At 38.8% G+C, this 20,355-nt stretch overlaps 1 protein-coding gene across 2 annotated transcripts in view; it reads left to right on the top strand.

The window, feature by feature from the left end:
• LOC128641012 (vitamin D3 hydroxylase-associated protein) overlaps nucleotides 1–20,355 on the top strand; it is a 235,445-nt gene that overhangs the window by 62,460 nt on the left and 152,630 nt on the right. For both annotated transcript variants that reach the window (XM_053693530.1, XM_053693529.1), the window contains exons 2-4: nucleotides 3,093–3,206; nucleotides 11,407–11,550; nucleotides 13,844–13,977. In XM_053693530.1, coding sequence (XP_053549505.1) covers nucleotides 3,093–3,206; nucleotides 11,407–11,550; nucleotides 13,844–13,977 — 392 coding nt within the window. The remainder of the gene's footprint in view (nucleotides 1–3,092; nucleotides 3,207–11,406; nucleotides 11,551–13,843; nucleotides 13,978–20,355) is intronic.

Genomic DNA, 20,355 nt, shown 5'->3' with positions numbered 1-20,355 from the left:
TCTAGTTCTTCTTCCAAGAGTAATCTCCAAGATTCTGAAGGAATGCTCGTTTGTTCTGCTGGTAGCTCCGGCATGGCCTCACAGGTTTTGGTATGCGGATCTTGTCCGGATGGCCTCTTGCCAACCGTGGACTCTTCCGTTAAGACCAGACCTTTTGTCTCAAGGTCCTTTTTTCCATCAGGATCTGAAATCCTTAAATTTAAAGGTATGGAGATTGAACGCTTGATTCTTGGTCAAAGAGGTTTCTCTGACTCTGTGATTAATACTATGTTACAGGCTCGTAAATCTGTATCCAGAGAGATATATTATAGAGTCTGGAAGACTTATATTTCTTGGTGTCTTTCTCATCATTTTTCTTGGCATTCTTTTAGAATACCGAGAATATTACAATTTCTTCAGGATGGTTTAGATAAGGGTTTGTCCGCAAGTTCCTTGAAAGGTCAAATCTCTGCTCTTTCTGTTCTTTTTCACAGAAAGATTGCTATTCTTCCTGATATTCATTGTTTTGTACAAGCTTTGGTTCGTATAAAGCCTGTCATTAAGTCAATTTCTCCTCCTTGGAGTTTGAATTTGGTTCTGGGGGCTCTTCAAGCTCCTCCATTTGAACCTATGCATTCATTGGATATTAAATTACTTTCTTGGAAAGTTTTGTTCCTTTTGGCCATCTCTTCTGCCAGAAGAGTTTCTGAATTATCTGCTCTTTCTTGTGAGTCTCCTTTTCTGATTCTTCATCAGGATAAGGCGGTGTTGCGAACTTCTTTTGAATTTTTACCTAAAGTTGTAAATTCCAACAACATTAGTAGAGAAATTGTGGTTCCTTCATTATGTCCTAATCCTAAGAATTCTAAGGAGAAATCGTTGCATTCTTTGAATGTTGTTAGAGCTTTGAAATATTATGTTGAAGCTACGAAATCTTTCTGTAAGACTTCTAGTCTATTTGTTATCTTTTCCGGTTCTAGGAAAGGCCAGAAAGCTTCTGCCATTTCTTTGGCATCTTGGTTGAAATCTTTAATTCATCTTGCCTATGTTGAGTCGGGTAAAATTCCGCCTCAGAGAATTACAGCTCATTCTACTAGGTCAGTATCTACTTCCTGGGCGTTTAGGAATGAAGCTTCGGTTGACCAGATCTGCAAAGCAGCAACTTGGTCCTCTTTGCATACTTTTACTAAATTCTACCATTTTGATGTATTTTCTTCTTCTGAAGCAGTTTTTGGTAGAAAAGTTCTTCGGGCAGCGGTTTCAGTTTGAATCTTCTGCTTATGTTTTTTGTTAAACTTTATTTGGGTGTGGATTATTTTCAGCAGGAATTGGCTGTCTTTATTTTATCCCTCCCTCTCTAGTGACTCTTGTGTGGAAAGATCCACATCTTGGGTAGTCATTATCCCATACGTCACTAGCTCATGGACTCTTGTTAATTACATGAAAGAAAACATAATTTATGTAAGAACTTACCTGATAAATTCATTTCTTTCATATTAACAAGAGTCCATGAGGCCCACCCTTTTTTGTGGTGGTTATGATTTTTTTGTATAAAGCACAATTATTCCAATTCCTTATTTTATATGCTTCGCACTTTTTTTCTTATCACCCCACTTCTTGGCTATTCGTTAAACTGATTTGTGGGTGTGGTGAGGGGTGTATTTATAGGCATTTTAAGGTTTGGGAAACTTTGCCCCTCCTGGTAGGAATGTATATCCCATACGTCACTAGCTCATGGACTCTTGTTAATATGAAAGAAATGAATTTATCAGGTAAGTTCTTACATAAATTATGTTTTATTGTAATTATTTATTTTGTCCACTTTTAATGTAATTTATATCTGAAAATGTAGAATTTTTTTCTCAGAACTTGAAATGCACCTGCTGACTTCTAAAAGATATCCCTGCTACCTATCTGCCCCTAATTTACTTTATCAGATAACAACTGCAAAACAGTGTGTTTTATACTAACTAAATGTGACTAGCCTTGTTGTCTGCACACTAAAGCCCAGATTGGTTCCGCTAAATAAGGCAAATTCAGGGGGGAGTTTGGCTGATTTGCAGTAAAAAAGATGTTAATTTGTTTTAAACACTTGACTAGACTTGTTATTCTATAGCAACACAACAGAAATGTCTTGTAATTACAAGGTGTTTACTGTCCCTTTAACGGGCCATTATAGTAAAAAGAAATGACATGGTCTAATATGTTAGAGCATGTTATTATAAGCCTATTAACCTGCAAAGGGATTAAACACACAGTAGAAATGCTGCTCGGGACCTGTGGAGTACTGCTAGTCCTGAGCGGAACTTGCTGTTGATCCAATCAGCAGTGCTTGTTGCATGACTCATGTGCAACTAGAGCTGCTGATTTTGAATCAGCTGCATTTTCTGCTTGGGACCATCAGTGCTCTGGGGGTTAAACACACAGTAATGTAGGGTCAATAATCTTAATATATCAGATTAGATCTTGGCCCCAATTTATCAAAGGTCTTGCGGACCTGATCCGACACTGCGGATCAGGTCCGCAAGACCTCGCTAAATGCGGAGAGAAATACGCTCTCCGCATATAACATTGCACCAGCAGCTCACAAGAGCTGCTGGTGCAACGCCGCCCCCTGCTGACTCGCGGCCAATCGGCCGCCAGCAGGGAGGTGTCAATCAACCCGATCATATTCGATCGGGTTGATTTCCGACGATTCCTGTCCGCCTGTTTAGAGCACGCGGACAGGGTTATGGAGCAGCGGTCTTTAGACTTTTTTGTTTTATAGCTGAAATCTGCTCAAGAGCAAAAAAGTGCTGCTATAATTTGTTAATTCCAAATGAATGCCACGTTTGCTAAATATTAAATTTTTAGTGGGCTCAGTACTTTTTTTATGGCAGAATTTGGAGAATCAGTACTTGGATACATTTGGCACAAATTACAATCTTGACAAATAAATATATCTAGATAGTTTGTGTTTGTACTTGTGTTCTCTATAGTGGTTTCTTCCAGCATCTATGGATAAGAAAATTCTGAACAATTCTGAACAAGGGAAATAGGACCATTATCTACTTGAGCATATGCTGTTGTCATTGATATTTGTCAGTAAAAGCGACATCTGTTGTTTTTTTTAGAATCCAGAAACTGATTCTAGAAATATCCTGAAAATGACATTGATGGAGCTTACTGAGAAGCTTAAAGATGGTTCTCTTACTCCAGAGGAAGTCCTGTACACTTATATTGGGAAGGTAATGCGTTCTACCAAATGTACTGATCAAGAAATTAATATAAAAGTGCTTTTTTATTTCTGACTTGTATGTATGATCTAGTTAAGCAACACAATCCCGCATGTGACAGTGTAATCTAGAGCGTATGGCAACTAGATACATCTTATGTGAATGAGACTTAATATTCTTTTGTAAGATATAAGTGACTTGTAAGTCTTTAGTTTTACTAACTGTTACTAGCTTTACACTATTGCAAGTTCACCTTTACTTCTTTCCTTCACTCTGTAAAAACAGATCCAAATTAAGCAGAGCATTACACCCTGCAACAGCCCTGGGTGCTATAGCACTCTCAGGAAGCTGTGCTGTCTCTAGAGTCACAGAAAGTTAACCCCAGACAAGCCTGGATGCAAGGCCCATAGGGAAAATTACAAAATAAATGAATACAACACACAGAGAAAGTCCAGCACTCACTTACAAGCTCTCAGCTAAGATTTAAAGCAAAACTGGAAGAGTTAGTTTTCACATCTGGCCAAATGGGACAAGCCCAGGTACCACGTCAAGGTCTCTTACAAAACCTGGGTCCCTAAAACAGCCATACAAATGTAAACTCTCAATCAAACAAACTGGGAACAAGTCAGGGTTCACAGACTTATGTAATTACCCTAGACATATACAAAACATGGAAGGGGACTGCACTCTCAGACTGGACTGGATATACATCCCATGACCCTACAACATGCTCAGCCCTGGGTGCTATAGCACTCTCAGGAAACTGTGCTGTCTCCAGAGTCACAGGCAGTTAACCCCAGACAACCCTGGGTGCAAGGCCCATAGGGAAAATTACAAAACAAATTAATACAACACAATACAGAGAGAAAGCCCAGCACTCACTTACAAGCTCTCAGCTAAGATTAAAAGCAAAACTGGAAGAGTTAGTTACCGCATCTGGCCAAACGGGAAGAGTTAGTTTCCACATCTGGCCAAATGGGACAAGCCCAGGTACCATGTCAAGGTCTCTTCCAAAACCTGGGTCCCTAATACAGAATTACAAATGCAAGCTCTCAATCAAACAAACTGGGGACAAGTCAGGGTTCACAGACTTATGTAATTACCCTAGACATATACAAAACACAGAAGGGGACTGCACTCTCAGACTTGACTGGGTACACATCCCATGACCCTGCAACATGCTCAGCCCTGGGTGCTATAGCACTCTCATGAAGCTATGCTGTCTTCAGAGTCACAGGAAGCTGTGCTGTCTCTAGAGTCACAGAAAGTTAACCTCAGACAAGCCTGGCTGCAAGGTCCATAGGGAAAATTACAAAATAAATTAATACAACACACAGAGAAAGTCCAGCACTCACTTACAAGCTCTCAGCTAAGATTAAAAGTAAAACTGGAAGAGTTAGTTACCGCATCTGGCCAAATGGGACAAGCCCAGGTACCACGTCAAGGTCTCTGTTCCCAGTTTGTTTGTTTGATTGAGTGTTTGCAATTTTATGGCTGTTTTAGGGACCCAGGTTTTGGAAAAGACCTTGACGTGGTACCTTTAAATGTAATATTTGAATTATGCAATATTCAAAATAGAAACATTCAAATTCATATATTTGTATCTTATGTATCAATTTACTAAATTCACTACTACATTAACTATTGAACTTCTGAACAGTATTTGTTAAATCAAATGATACATTCAAAATTTCGAATGTGGACCCTCAATCTAATTATAAACATTCGAATTTAAAAGTGACATTCGAAAAACTGTAAATAGCATTCGATTATAGAATTTTTAAGATTATTCATTCTTAGCAACATTCATTTATGTAAATCGGATTCTGACAATAACATTTGTTCTAACATTCTAATCTGAATATAAACGCATTCGACAATCCCTAATATAGGTGGTAAATCACCATAGAACAGGCTAACAATGGTATTGAGCCAGTTGTTCAATCCTGTGAGTGCTCTTCTCTCTGTCTGTATTTCTCCCTATGGGAAAAAGGGGCTACCAGACGTGGACTCCTTACTCAGTGTGCTTAGAGGAATATGGCTACACCCCACTGATGAGGCCCAATGAAGGCTGAAACGATCGTCTGGGGTTGCTGTGTTCCTTGTTCAGAAAGGAATTGCCTAGTATTTCGGCGCTGGACTGACTGTAATAGACGGGATCAGACTGATATACTACAGGAAAGTTCTACTCTGTGAAAAGCATTACTGGGCTACAAAGCTGAACCCAGGTGGTAAATTGCCACAGAACAGGCTAACAATGGTATTGAGCCAGTTGTTTGTTCCTGTGAGTGCACTTCTCTCTGTATGTATATATATATATATATATATATATATATATATATATATATATATGCAATAGAATAAAAAGGAAAGCCCTACCTAGCATATAATATGTGTAACTAATAAAAATATTCACATAATAAAATACCACATATATAAATTATTAAAAACTCTATGTGTGAAAATAATAAATAAAAGTCTTAAAACTCTAAAAGAGAGACACATGAAAAGTTCATATAAATCCAATGTTTCTTCAAACTTCCAATTCCCATATGGATGTGCACTTACTTGAAATGACCTCAATCAATATGAGGTAAGCAGAGACGTAATCATTTATCAAAACACCCGCTGTCTGCAAAAGCCTCTTGTATAGGATACAGGAACGCATTTTTGGTTTGGAGTATTCACGGTTAAAAACTTTCAAATCCTCTTTCCATAGAGTAGGGTAGAACTTCAGTATGGTGCCATAGAATGCAAAGAAAACGGAAAACACTAATAGTGCATTAACCTTTTATTAGTTTAAAATAAAGAACACCAGTAGATTAAACCTACTCACAAAAGAGACCTCAATTTATGAGGTAAAAGTACAGCGTATAAATCCAAAACATAGGCAAATGTCAGCAATGTCAGCAGCTGTGATGATATTAGCAAAGGACCCTTACGCGTTTCGAAGGCGTGTACGACTTGCGTTTGCCTTCTTCGTCCTCTGAAGAAGGCAGACGCAAGTCGTACACGCCTTCGAAGCGCGTAAGGGTCCTTTGCTAATATCATCACAGCTGCTGACATTGCTGACATTTGCCTATGTTTTGGATTTATACGCTGTACTTTTACCTCATAAATTGAGGTCTCTTTTGTGAGTAGGTTTAATCTACTGGTGTTCTTTATTTTAAACTAATAAAAGGTTAATGCACTATTAGTGTTTTCCGTTTTCTTTGCATTCTATGGCACCATACTGAAGTTCTACCCTACTCTATGGAAAGAGGATTTGAAAGTTTTTAACCGTGAATACTCCAAACCAAAAAGGCGTTCCTGTATCCTATACAAGAGGCTTTTGCAGACAGCGGGTGTTTTTATAAATTATTACGTCTCTGATTACCTCATATTGATTGAGGTCATTTCAAGTAAGTGCACATCCATATGGGAATTGGAAGTTTGAAGAGACATTGGATTTATATGAACTTTTCATGTGTCTCTCTTTTAGAGTTTTAAGACTTTTATTTATTATTTTCACACATAGAGTTTTTAATAATTTATATATGTGGTATTTTATTATGTGAATATTTGTATTAGTTACACATATTATATGCTAGGTAGCGCTTTCCTTTTTATTCTATTGCATTTCTATCTTTAGAGGGGGGATACAGAGAATCTCCCTTCAACTTAGGTTAGCTGCAGCCTTTAAGCATATTCCAGTATTAACCTACTGTATTTATTGTTAATTTGGAGGATTATTCATTATACCCCTCATCTGGAGCGCTGGTGGACTTAGAGCTTCCTAAGATATATATTTATATCTGGGATTCTACTTACATATCTTATATATATATATATATATATACAGTATATACACATACATATTTATACAAGTGTATGTATGTTTCTCTATGTTAAAGCCCTTTCCAGTCCTTTTTTTTTTCTAACACCTGAGACCTCATGTCTTGGAGCCCTTATAACTTTTTAATGCATTTTTTTAAAATAATTTTTATTACACAGTGTTATTATGATTGTAGCTGTACTATACAATGTATCTTTGATGTTATAGCTCTGAAGTTGCACATTAAATTACATTTCATTCAAGCAAACTCATAATACGCCCGGTACTTCCAAAGCGTGCAAAGAGACGTGATTAATCCCCTATCGCTCGTGTGCATCAGTTAGCGCACCATTTGTAATCTAGCTCTAGATGTCTATAACGTGGTATAACTGACAGATCTGATCATGACAACAAACACTGCTTAAAACATTAATAAATCTTCCTCTTCTCACCAAGCACCACTTTATATCATCAAATATTGTAGCAACTTATTATTAAAACATTCAAAACTACATTATATGGCATTTATGTATCAAGCCGTCAACCGCAAATACGCTGGAATTCCGCACCGTATTCGTGGCGAGCCTGATTCGCCTTAGTTATCAAACCCTACAGACCGGCAAAAGTAGAATTTGGTGACGTAACATACGATCCGTCAGACTCAATCCGACACAGATCAATGCTTACGTCACTACAGATGTTCCGAACGCAAGTTCGACACAATCTGACTACTTTTGGAAGTTATCAAATATCTACCAGGTACGCTCGACACTATTCTGGTCCAGCGTACCTGGTTTACAATCCGCCACCCTGGAGGTGGCGGATGCCATAGGAATCAATGGGAGTTAGAAAGCAGCGAAAGCTTATGTTCGCTGCTGCCCGATATCCCATTGATTCCTATGGGAATGTTTACACCTAACACCCTAACATGTACCCCGAGTCTAAACACCCCTAATCTGCCGCCCCCTACACCACCACCACCTACATTATACTTATTAACCCCTAATCTGCCGTCCCGATACCGCCGCCACCTAAATAAAAGTTATTAACCCCTATCCCATCACTCTCAGACCCTGCCGCAACTAAATAAACTTATTAGCCCCTAAACCACCGCTCCCGGAGCCCACCGCCACCTACATTATACTTATTAACCCCTAATCTTCCGCCCCCTACACCGCCGCCACCTACATTATATTTATTAACCCCTAATCTGCCCCCCTTACACCGCCACCACCTACCTACATTTATTAACCCCTAATCTGCCGCCCCCAACGTCGCCAACACTATATTAAATTTATTAACCACGAACCCTAAGTCTAACCCTAACCCTAAGACCCCCTAACTTAAATATAATTTAAATATATCTAAATAAATATTACTATCATTAACTATATGATTCCTATTTAAGACTAAATACTTACCTATAAAATAAACCCTAAGCTAGCTACAATATATAGTTACAATATATAGTTACATTGTAGCTAGCTTAGGGTTTCTTTTTATTTTACAGGCAACTTTGTATTTATTTTAACTAGGTAGAATAGTTATTAAATAGTTATTAACTATTTAATAACTTCCTAGTTAAAATAAAGAAAACATACCTGTAAAATAAAACCTAACCTACGTTACAATTACACATAACACTACACTATAATTAAATTAATTCCCTAAACTAAATACAATTAAATACAATTAAAAAAAAATCATATAAAGTACAAACCCCCCCCCCACTAAATTACAGAAAATAATAAAATAATGACAAGATTTTTAAACTAATTACACCTAATCTAATCCCCTAACAAAATAAAAAAGCCCCATAAAATAAAAAAGCCCTACCCTACACTAAATTACATTGCCCCAAAGTAATCATCTCTTTTACCTGTAAAACAAATTACAACCCCCCAACATTAAATCCCACCACCCACACAACCAACCCTACTCTAAAACCCACCTAATCCCCCCTTAAAAAAACCTAACAGTAACCCCTTGAAGATCACCCTACCTTGAGAAGTCTTCACCCAACCGGGCCGAAGTCCTCCACAAAGCCGGCAGAAGTAGTCCTCCAGACGGGCAGAAGTGGTCCTCTAGATGGGCAGAAGTCTTCATCCAGGCGGCATCTTCAATCTTCATCCATCCAGCGTGGAGCAGCTCCATCTTCAAGACATCCGACGCGGAGCATCCTCTTCTTTCGACGTCTTCTTGCTGAATGAATGTTCCTTTAAATCCAAGATGGCGTCCCTTGAATTCCGATTGGTTGATAGAATTAAGGTAGGAAAAATCCTATTGGCTGATGCAATCAGCCAATAGTATTGAAGTTCAATTATATTGGCTGATGCAATCAGCCAATAGGATTTTTCCTACCTTAATTCCTATTGGCTGATAGAATTCTATCAGCCAATCGGAATTCAAGGGACGCCATCTTGGATGACGTCATTTAAAGGAACATTCATTCAGCAAGAAGACGTCGAAAGAAGAGGATGCTCTGCGTCGGATGTCTTGAAGATGGAGCCGCTCCACGCCGGATGGATGAAGATAGAAAATGCCACCTGGATGAAGACTTCTGCCTGTCTGGAGGACCACTTCTGCCCGTCTGGAGAACCACTTCTGTCCGTCTGGAGGACCACTTCTGCTGGCTTCGTGGAGGACCTTGACCCGGTTGGGTGAAGACTTCTCAAGGTAGGGTGATCTTCAAGGGGTTAGTGTTAGGTTTTTTAAGGGGGGATTGGGTGGGTTTTAGAGTAGGGTTGTGTGGGTGGTGGGTTTAAATGTTGGGGGGGTTGTACTTTTTTTTACAGGTAAAAGAGCTGATTACTTTGGGGCAATGCCCGCAAAAGGCCCTTTTAAGGGCTATTTGTAATTTAGTGTAGGGTAGGGCTTTTTTATTTTGGGGGGGCTTTTTTATTTTGTTAGGGGGATTAGATTAGGTGTAATTAGTTTAAAAATCTTGTAATTATTTTATTATTTTCTGTAATTTAGTGGTTTTTTTTGTACTTTAGATAATTTTTTTAATTGTATTTAATTGTATTTAGTTTAGGGAATTTATTTAATTATAGTGTAGTGTTAGGTGTAATTGTAACGTAGGTTAGGTTTTATTTTACAGGTATATTTGTCTTTATTTTAACTAGGAAGTTATTAAATAGTTAATAACTATTTAATAACTATTCTACCTAGTTAAAATAAATTCAAAGTTGCCTGTAAAATAAAAAGAAACCCTAAGCTAGCTACAATGTAACTATTAGTTATATTGTAGCTAGCTTAGGGTTTATTTTATAGGTAAGTATTTAGTTTTAAATAGGAATCATGTAGTTAATGATAGTAATATTTAGATTTATTTAAATTGTATTTAAGTTAGGGGGTGCTAGGGTTAGGGTTAGACTTAGGTTTAGTGGTTAATAAATTTAATATAGTGTCGGCGACGTTGTGGCCGGCAGATTAAGGGTTAATAAATGTAGGTAGGTGGCGGCTGTGTAGGGGGGGGCAGATTAGGGGTTAACAAATATAATGTAGGTGGCGGCGGTGTAGGGGGCGGCACATTAGGGGTTAATAAGTATAATATAGGTGGGCTCCGGGAGCAGCGGTTTAGGGGTTAATAATAGTATTTAGTTGGGGCGGGGTCTGGGAGCGGCGGTTTAGGGGTTAAACACTTTATTTACTTGCGGCAGGGTCCGGGAGCGGCAGTTTAGGGGTTAATACATTTATTAGAGTTGCAGCGGGGTCCGGGAGCAGCGGTATAGGAGGTAAAACAGTATAGTATAGTGTGGGTGTTTAGTAACAGGGTACCAAGAAAGCTGTAAAAAAGCCGAAGAGCAACGGGATCGATGACTGTTAGTTAACAACAGTCTGCTGCTAATCACAGCGTACTTGGTGCGCAGCTTTTTGACAGCTTTTTTGATAATTATGGAGAACGTATTCAGGTCTGCGGCAGTGATGTTAGGCGATCTTAGGCGAGCGTATTGGTGCCGGCGAATGCAAGAAAGTCGACGCTTTGATAAATAGATGCCTATGTATCAAACTTTAACAATGTTTGTCAGAGATTTGCATATAGTGTGAACTGTTGGGTGGGGACATGTGTCTACAAAAGGCTGTAAATTTACACTAGTCCCCGACTAGTATGAAATTGAAGAGAATGAATTAAAAATGGAGGCTTTTTCTTTTTTTTAACATCAGATGGACATAGCTGAACAGTAACTTTTTTTTTTTAACTTTTTTTTGACTAATTGACTACAGTGATTTTGTTCATTCTTGTGAGTACATATGTGAGTTTTGTTGCTATTAAAAGGACAACTTCCTGAATCAGTAATGGCTCTGCTTAGTAAATTTAAATGTAGCAACTAAATTGCTAGGATTCCATATGAAATCACATCTGGATTCTAACTGTTGATACTAATTTACTTTTAGGCTTTGGAAACGACCAAAGAGTTTAATTGTGTTACTATGTTCCTGGCTGACTGTGAGACTCAACTCCAGGAACTGAAAAAGCAGAAGGAAAAGGGTCTTCTGTATGGGGTTCCAGTCTCTATAAAGGATCATATTGATTACCAGGTATTTCTTGCTTTGTTTTATACTGTTCAACACGAGCATAGTGTGATGAGGCTTCATATACACTGGGGCCGATTTATCAAGGCCCGTATTCATCTGTTTCCACACGAGCCTACAGGCTCGCCAGAAACAGGAGTTAAGATGCAGCGGTCTTAAGACCGCTGCTCCTTAACTCGTCTGCCACCTCTGAGGCGGCGGACAGCAATCGGCCCGATCGCATCTGATCGGGTTGATTGACACCCCCTGCTAGCTGCCGATTGGCCGTGAGTGTGAAGGGGGCGGCATTACACAAGCATTTCTGGTGAAATGCTTGTGCAATGATAAATGCCGACAGCGTATGCTGTCGGCATTTATTGATATGCGGCAGACATGATCAGCTACATCAGATTATGTCCGTCGGCACATTGATAATTTGGCCCCACTGTGTGCATAATCCTAGTTTTGTGCATAAATGGAACTGTGTATTTCACATATGTAATGTACAATTTAAACTCCACATAAATCTCAGCTTCCCAAACCCTTCCACTCTTTCATACACTGTGCCTGGGTACTGGATCATGGTACTAATTTCTATATATACATTCAGAAAAACTATTACACACGTCTTTTTAACCATCTCCTAGCTGGCCTGTGTACAGGGACATAACTAGTAACATGCTGGGCCCTGGGGCAAAGGCTGTGGTAGGGCCCCCCATTTTAACAGCTCCCTTTTAGGCTGCATTCATTCAGTAGATACTGAGTCAGAAGCCACTTGAGTCATCATTCCCCCTTGTTTAGTGAGTACCAGAGAATATGCACAGCTTGCAGGTATTTCTGTACAGCAACCCTGTGACCACCATCTTGGAAACCCTGCTACCATATTGTAAAGGCAAATAAATGCACTTTCCTTAAAGGGATATGAAACCCCAAATAACTATTTTGTGATTCAGACAGAGAATAACATAAAAAAAAAAAAATACAATTTACTTTGTTCCCATGGTATTCTTTGTGGAAGAAATGCCTAGGTAAGTGTCTAGAGCATCACATTACAGGTATAGTGCTGCTATTTAGTGCTCTTGCAAATGGATAACATTCTTGCAAAACTGCTGCCATAGAGTGCTCCGGACACGTGCACTCTCCTGAGCTTATGTCCCTGCTTTTCAACAAAAGATACCAACAGTTTTCAAATTTATTTCTGTTATATAATTTGTTTTGTTCTCTTGGTATCCTTTATTGAAAAGAATTCCTAGGTAGGCTGCTTATTGGAGGATGCATATATACGCCTCATGTTATTGGCTCACCCAAATGGGTTAACTAGCTCCCAGTAGTGCATTGCTGCTTCTTCAACAAAGGATACCAAAAGAATAAAGCAAATTAGATAATATAAAGAAATTGGAAAGTTATTTAAAATTGTATGCTCTATCTGAATCGTGAAAAAAAATGGGTTTCATGTCCCTTTCAGTGTTTTTTTTCAGTGAGTTATTAGTTTCACTAATGAGTTTTATTGAACCTATGCTAATGCTACAGATTGAAGACAATTGGGCTGATTTACCATTGCTCTAATGGTGCCTAATGCACCTGTTTCTGCACGAGCCTTCAGGCTCGCCGGAAACGGGAGTCAAAAAGCAGCAGTCTTAAGACCGCTGCTCCTTAACTCACATGCCTCCTCTGAGGCAGCGGACATCAAACCGCCCAATTTCATGCTGTCGAGTTGATTGACATCCCCTGCTAGCGGCCGATTGGCCACGAATCTGCAGGGGTCGGCATTGCACAAGCAGTTCACTAGAACTACTGGTGCAATGATAAATGCTGACAGCGTATGTCCGTCTGACAGATAATAAATCGACCCCCTAATCTGTAAGAGTTTCTGTGATTGAGCTGCACAATACAATACAATCCTTCTAGAACCCCTCCATAGAATGGAAGCAAATGATCTGGCTGCTTGGTAAGGTTCTGTGCTTCCGCGTGACATCACTGCGTATTTAGAGGGATTTAAAATAAACCAAATTTTCTTTCATCATTCAGATTGGTAAGTTTAAGAGTGGGCATATGTCAGAAGCATTATATGGCAGCAGTTTTGCTACAATGCTATACAATAGATGGCAGCACTATTTCCTGTCATGTAGTGCCCGAGACATGTGCACGCTACCTATCTAGATATCTCTTCAACAAAGAATAACTACGCAAATTTGCTAAAATAAGTAAATTGGATTTTTTTTTTTAAATTGTCTTCTCTATCTGAATCATGAAAGAAAATCTGTGTGTTTGATGTCCCTTTAAGGCAACTAATGAACTTTTTATTTCTATGCATTTTTAGGGATTACCTTCCACGTGTGGCTTAGTACAATACCTCGAAGAGCTGAAAAAAGAGGACAGTGTAATTGTGAAGGTTTTGAAAAAACAGGGAGCAATTATATTTGCAAAGACCAATGTACCACAATCATTGATCAGGTAAATTGCCAATAAAATCCATGGATGAGAAATTAAATCTGTGATGACCAAACAGAAAGAAACTTTTGAACTAGGGCTGCACGATTAATCGCGGATGCAGTTTTAAACCGCGATTAATCACAGCGATTTAAAAACCGCGAGAGTACGCAATTTAAAAAAAAAAAAATACTAAGCAAACGGAGGCAGAGAGGGAGGATGAGAGGCGAACCAGTGTGGGCAATGGGCGGACTTGAGAATGCCCGCGAAGCGGCTATTTTGAAAGAGATTGAAGAGTGTGTGAGAGTCATCTGGGAATGGTGTGGGGGTGGTCAAGCGGTGGTACAGCTCAACGTTGTGAGCAATAAAGTGAGTATTGTACAAATACTTTATAGTGCCTTACTGACTTTTTTTAACTACTTTTGTGGTTTGTATTTTTATACTCCAAGAGTGTATTGGACATTGAGAAACATGTACAGTAAGATTCTGTAGTGTTAAATAAATGTTTTATTGAAAAATTAAGGTGCAATTTTTTTTTTCCACCCATATCGCCCAGCCCTATTTTGAACCAACATATACCTAAACATGACTCAACACAGAGATTCCTATTGAAACAGCTTTATTGTTTTACTTTCAGACAGATGAACGGAAATCTGACAGTTTCAAATGATATATGTAGATCAGTACAATTTTGGAAAGTAAGAAGTAAATTGGTTTAGTAATTTAAACATTATGGGCCAGATTATAAGTGGTGCGCAAAATATTGCTTTCGCTAAAGCAATATTTGCACTCCACTTTATAAAACCAGCACACGCAAATGTGCGCTGGTATTACAGGTGAGGTGCAATGTAAACACAGCCTCGCTTTCGCATTGCACGGAAGCATTGCGCTCACAAGTGCGTGCCGTCATAGGCTCGAATGGGAGCCTGGTTCTCATGCCGTGAAGGGGGTAAGTCGCTCAGCAATGGGCAGCAAATGTAAATATATATGTAAATGAATATATACTGTACATATATATTTTTGTATTAATATGTGTATATATACATATATATTTACAGGGAATATACAGTTCCCATAGACCACAATATAAAGGCACTTGTCAGTAAAGTTTAAAAAAAAAAGAAAGAAAATGCTACATTTTTAAAAGAAAAAAAGAAAAGAAAACTAGCACTTAAAGTTTTGGGGGCATTTGGGGGACATTTATAAAATTAAACAGAGATCTAATTTTATAAGTGCTAATTGCAACCGCGAGCTCGCAATAAATTAGCGCTCCACTTAATCTAGCCCTATGTGTAAAAAGTTGGTTTTTTATGGCTGAAGGTTGGGTATTTTTAAACAAGGCAATAAAAAAACTGCTGCACCAATCGTTACTTAAAACAGAGAAAGAAGAGCATATTTTAGTGCCGCAAAATGCATTTGGGTTGAAAATAAGGGGTGAGATAACATATGTGGCGCAGGCTTCAGCGCAACTGCTGAAACCTGCGCCACCCGTAATTTCACCTTGCACATCGGGGAATCACATAAACCCTGCTGGCAGTTCATAAAATGTCATAAGTCGGATAAACTAGCGATGTCCAGAATTTTGTGTAAATACACATTTCCTGGAGTTGCCAGTGAATAACGACACTTTAGAAACTGCTGGCGCATAAGAAAATAAAATAAAAGTTAAATCTCCTGTAAAAGTCTAACCCGCCTCCCAAAAATAAACCTGACATGTAAAAACCCCTAAATCCGCAATCCCCCCACATTCCAACTAATAATACAAGTATTGACCCCTAAACAGACAACACCCCACAATGTAATATGCCTAATTAAACTATCAGCCCCTAATCCGCCAACCCCAACATCGCAAACTACCAAATAAATGTATTAACCCCTAAACCGCCAAACCCCCACATCACAAAGTAACTAATTATCTTATTAAACCCTAAACCACCAAACACCCACATCGCAATCTACCTAATAAAACTATTAACCCCTAACCCGCCATTCACCCACATCACAATTAACCTAATTAAACTATTAACCCATAATCCACCATTAACCCACATCGCAATTAACCTAATAAATCTATTAACCCCTAAACCGCTAAACCCCCACAATGCAAATAACTAATTAAATTACTAAGCCCCCAAACCTTACACCCCCTAAATTAACCCCAATTACCTGAATTAAAATACTAAGCTACAATTAAAATAAAACAACATTACTTTAAAAATAAAAAAACTAACGCCTAGATTACGAGTTGTGCGTTAGGCTTAAAAAGCAGCATTGGACGGTCCCAACGCTGCTTTTTAATGCCCGATGGTATTACGAGTCTTAAAGGTACAGGTGTACCGCTCACTTTTTTGGCCAGACTTGGAAATACCGCAAATCCACTTACGTCAATTGCGTATCCTATATTTTCAATGGGACTTGCATAGCGCCGGTATTACGAGTCTGCCAAAAAGTGAGCGGTACACCCTCTCCTGTCAAGACTAGTACCACATTTTAAAGTCAGTAGTTAAGAGTTTTACACTACAACGCCGTAGCATAAAACTCTTAATTAAGTGCTAAAAAGTACAATAAAACTCATAAACTACCTATTAACCCCTAAACCGAGGCCCCCCCCCCCACATCGCAAACACTAAAATAATTTTTTTAACCCCTAATCTGCCGAACCGGACATAGCCGCCACTATAATAAATATATTAACCCCTAAACTGCCGCACTCCCGCCTGGCAAACATTAGTTAAACACCCCTAACCTTACACTTATTAACCCCTAATCTGCCGCCCCCGCTATCGCTGACCCCTGCATATTATTTTTAACCCCTAATCTGCCGCTCCGTAAACCTCCGCTACTTACATTATCCTTATGTACCCCTAATCTGCTGCCCCTAACACCGCCGACCCCTATATTATATTTATTAACCCCTAATCTGCCCCCCACAACGTCGCCTCCACCTGCTTACACTTATTAACCCCTAATCTGCCGAGCGGACCGCACCGCTATCATAATAAAGTTATTAACCCCTAATCCGCCTCACTAACCCTATAATAAATAGTATTAACCCCTAATCTGCCCTCCCTAACATCGCCGACACCTAACTTCAATTATTAACCCCTAATCTGCCGACCGGAGCTCACCGCTATTCTAATAAATGTATTAACCCCTAAAGCTAAGTCTAACCCTAACACTAACACCCCCCTAACTTAAATATAATTTAAATCTAACGAAATTAATTAACTCTTAATAAATAAATTATTCCTATTTAAAGCTAAATACTTACCTGTAAAATAAATCCTAATATAGCTACAATATAAATTATAATGATATTATAGCTATTTTAGGATTAATATTTATTTTACAGGTAACTTTGTATTTATTTTAACCAGGTACAATAGCTATTAAATAGTTAATAACTATTTAATAGCTAAAATAGTTAAAATAATTACAAAATTACCTGTAAAATAAATCCTAACCTAAGTTACAATTAAACCTAACACTATACTATCATTAAATTAATTAAATAAAATACCTACAATTGCCTACAATTAAACCTAACACTACACTATCAATACATTAATTAAATACAATACCTACAAATAACTACAATGAAATAAACTAACTAAAGTACAAAAAATAAAAAAGAACTAAGTTACAAAAAATAAAAAAATATTTACAAACATAAGAAAAATATTACAACAATTTTAAACTAATTACACCTACTCTAAGCCCCCTAATAAAATAACAAAGACCCCCAAAATAAAAAATGCCCTACCCTATTCTAAATTACTAAAGTTCAAAGCTCTTTTACCTTACCAGCCCTGAACAGGGCCCTTTGCGGGGCATGCCCCAAGAAGTTAGTCTCTTTTGCCTGTAAAAAAAACCATACAATACCCCCCCCCCAACATTACAACCCACCACCCATATACCCCTAATCTAACCCAAACCCCCCTTAAATAAACCTAACACTAAGCCCCTGAAGATCATCCTACCTTGTCTTCACCTCACCGGGTATCACCGATCGGTCCTGGCTCCAAAATATTCATCCAACCCAAGCGGGGGCTGGCGATCCATCATCCGGTGGCTGAAGAGGTCCAGAAGAGTCTCCAAAATCTTTATCCTATCCGGGAAGAAGAGTAGATCCGGACCGGCAACCATCATCTTCCAAGCGGCATCTTCTATCTTCATCCGATGAGGACCGGCTCCATCCTGAAGACCTCCACCGCTGACCCATCTTCATCCGGCGACATCCAACTGAAGAATGACGGTTCCTTTAAGGGACGTCATCCAAGATGGCGTCCCTCGAATTCCGATTGGCTGATAGGATTCTATCAGCCAATCGGAATTAAGGTAGGAATATTCTGATTGGCTGATGGAATCAGCCAATCAGAATCAAGTTTAATCCGATTGGCTGATCCAATCAGCCAATCAGATTGAGCTCGCATTCTATTGGCTGATCGGAACAGCCAATAGAATGCGAGCTCAATCTGATTGGCTGATTGGATCAGCCAATCGGATTGAACTTGATTCTGATTGGCTGATTCCATCAGCCAATCAGAATATTCCTACCTTAATTCCGATTGGCTGATAGAATCCTATCAGCCAATCAGAATTCGAGGGACGCCATCTTGGATGACGTCCCTTAAAGGAACCGTCATTCTTCAGTTGGACGTCGCCGGATGAAGATGGGTCCGCGGTGGAGGTCTTCAGGATGGAGCCGGTCCTCATCGGATGAAGATAGAAGATGCCGCTTGGAAGATGATGGTTGCTGGTCCGGATCTACTCTTCTTCCCGGATAGGATGAAGACTTTGGAGCCTCTTCTGGACCTCTTCAGCCACCGGATGATGGATCGCCAGCCCCCGCTTGGGTTGGATGAAGATTTTGGAGCCAGGACCGATCGGTGTTACCCGGTGAGGTGAAGACAAGGCAGGATGATCTTCAGGGGCTTAGTGTTAGGTTTATTTAAGGGGGGTTTGGGTTAGATTAGGGTTATGTAGGTGGTGGGTTGTAATGTTGGGGGGGGGTATTGTATGTTTATTTTACAGGCAAAAGAGCTGAACTTCTTGGGGCATGCCCCGCAAAGGGCCCTGTTCAGGGCTGGTAAGGTAAAAGAGCTTTGAACTTTAGTAATTTAGAATAGGGTAGGGCATTTTTTATTTTGGGGGTCTTTGTTATTTTATTAGGGGGCTTAGAGTAGGTGTAATTAGTTTAAAATTGTTGTAATATTTTTCTTATGTTTGTAAATATTTTTTTATTTTTTGTAACTTAGTTCTTTTTTATTTTTTGTACTTTAGTTAGTTTATTTCATTGTAGTTATTTGTAGGTATTGTATTTAATTAATGTATTGATAGTGTAGTGTTAGATTTAATTGTAGGTAATTGTAGGTATTTTATTTAATTAATTTAATGATAGTATAGTGTTAGGTTTAATTGTAACTTAGGTTAGGATTTATTTTACAGGTAATTTTGTAATTATTTTAACTATTTTAGTTATTAAATAGTTATTAACTATTTAATAGCTATTGTACCTGGTTAAAATAAATACAAAGTTACCTGTAAAATAAATATTAATCCTAAAATAGCTATAATATCATTATAATTTATATTGTAGCTATATTAGGATTTATTTTACAGGTAAGTATTTAGCTTTAAATAGGAATAATTTATTTATTAAGAGTTAATTAATTTCGTTAGATTTAAATTATATTTAAGTTAGGGGGGTGTTAGTGTTAGGGTTAGACTTAGCTTTAGGGGTTAATACATTTATTAGAATAGCGGTGAGCTCCGGTCGGCAGATTAGGGGTTAATAATTGAAGTTAGGTGTTGGCGATGTTAGGGAGGGCAGATTAGGGGTTAATACTATTTATTATAGGGTTAGTGAGGCGGATTAGGGGTTAATAACTTTATTATGATAGCGGTGCGGTCCGCTCGGCAGATTAGGGGTTAATAAGTGTAGGCAGGTGGAGGCGACGTTGTGGGGGGCAGATTAGGGGTTAATAAATATAATATAGGGGTCGCCGGTGTTAGGGGCAGCAGATTAGGGGTACATAAGGATAACGTAGGTGGCGGTCGGCAGATTAGGGGTTAAAAAAATTTAATCAAGTGGCGGCGATGTGGGGGGGCCTCGGTTTAGGGGTACATAGGTAGTTTATGGGTGTTAGTATACTTTAGAGTACAGTAGTTAAGAGCTTTATGAACCGGCGTTAGCCCAGAAAGCTCTTAACTACTGACTTTTTTCTGCGGCTGGAGTTTTGTCGTTAGAATTCTAACGCTCACTTCAGACACGACTCTAAATACCGGAGTTAGAAAAATCCCATTGAAAAGATAGGATACGCAATTGGCGTAAGGGGATCTGCGGTATGGAAAAGTCGCGGCTGAAAAGTGAGCGTTAGACCCTTTTTTGAGTGACTCCAA

This window comes from Bombina bombina, chromosome 10 (assembly GCF_027579735.1).
Source record: "Bombina bombina isolate aBomBom1 chromosome 10, aBomBom1.pri, whole genome shotgun sequence".
In the NCBI taxonomy this organism is placed as follows: domain Eukaryota; kingdom Metazoa; phylum Chordata; class Amphibia; order Anura; family Bombinatoridae; genus Bombina; species Bombina bombina.
Note: the sequence above shows the minus strand (reverse complement) of the source record. Positions and strands in the feature narration are given on the sequence as shown.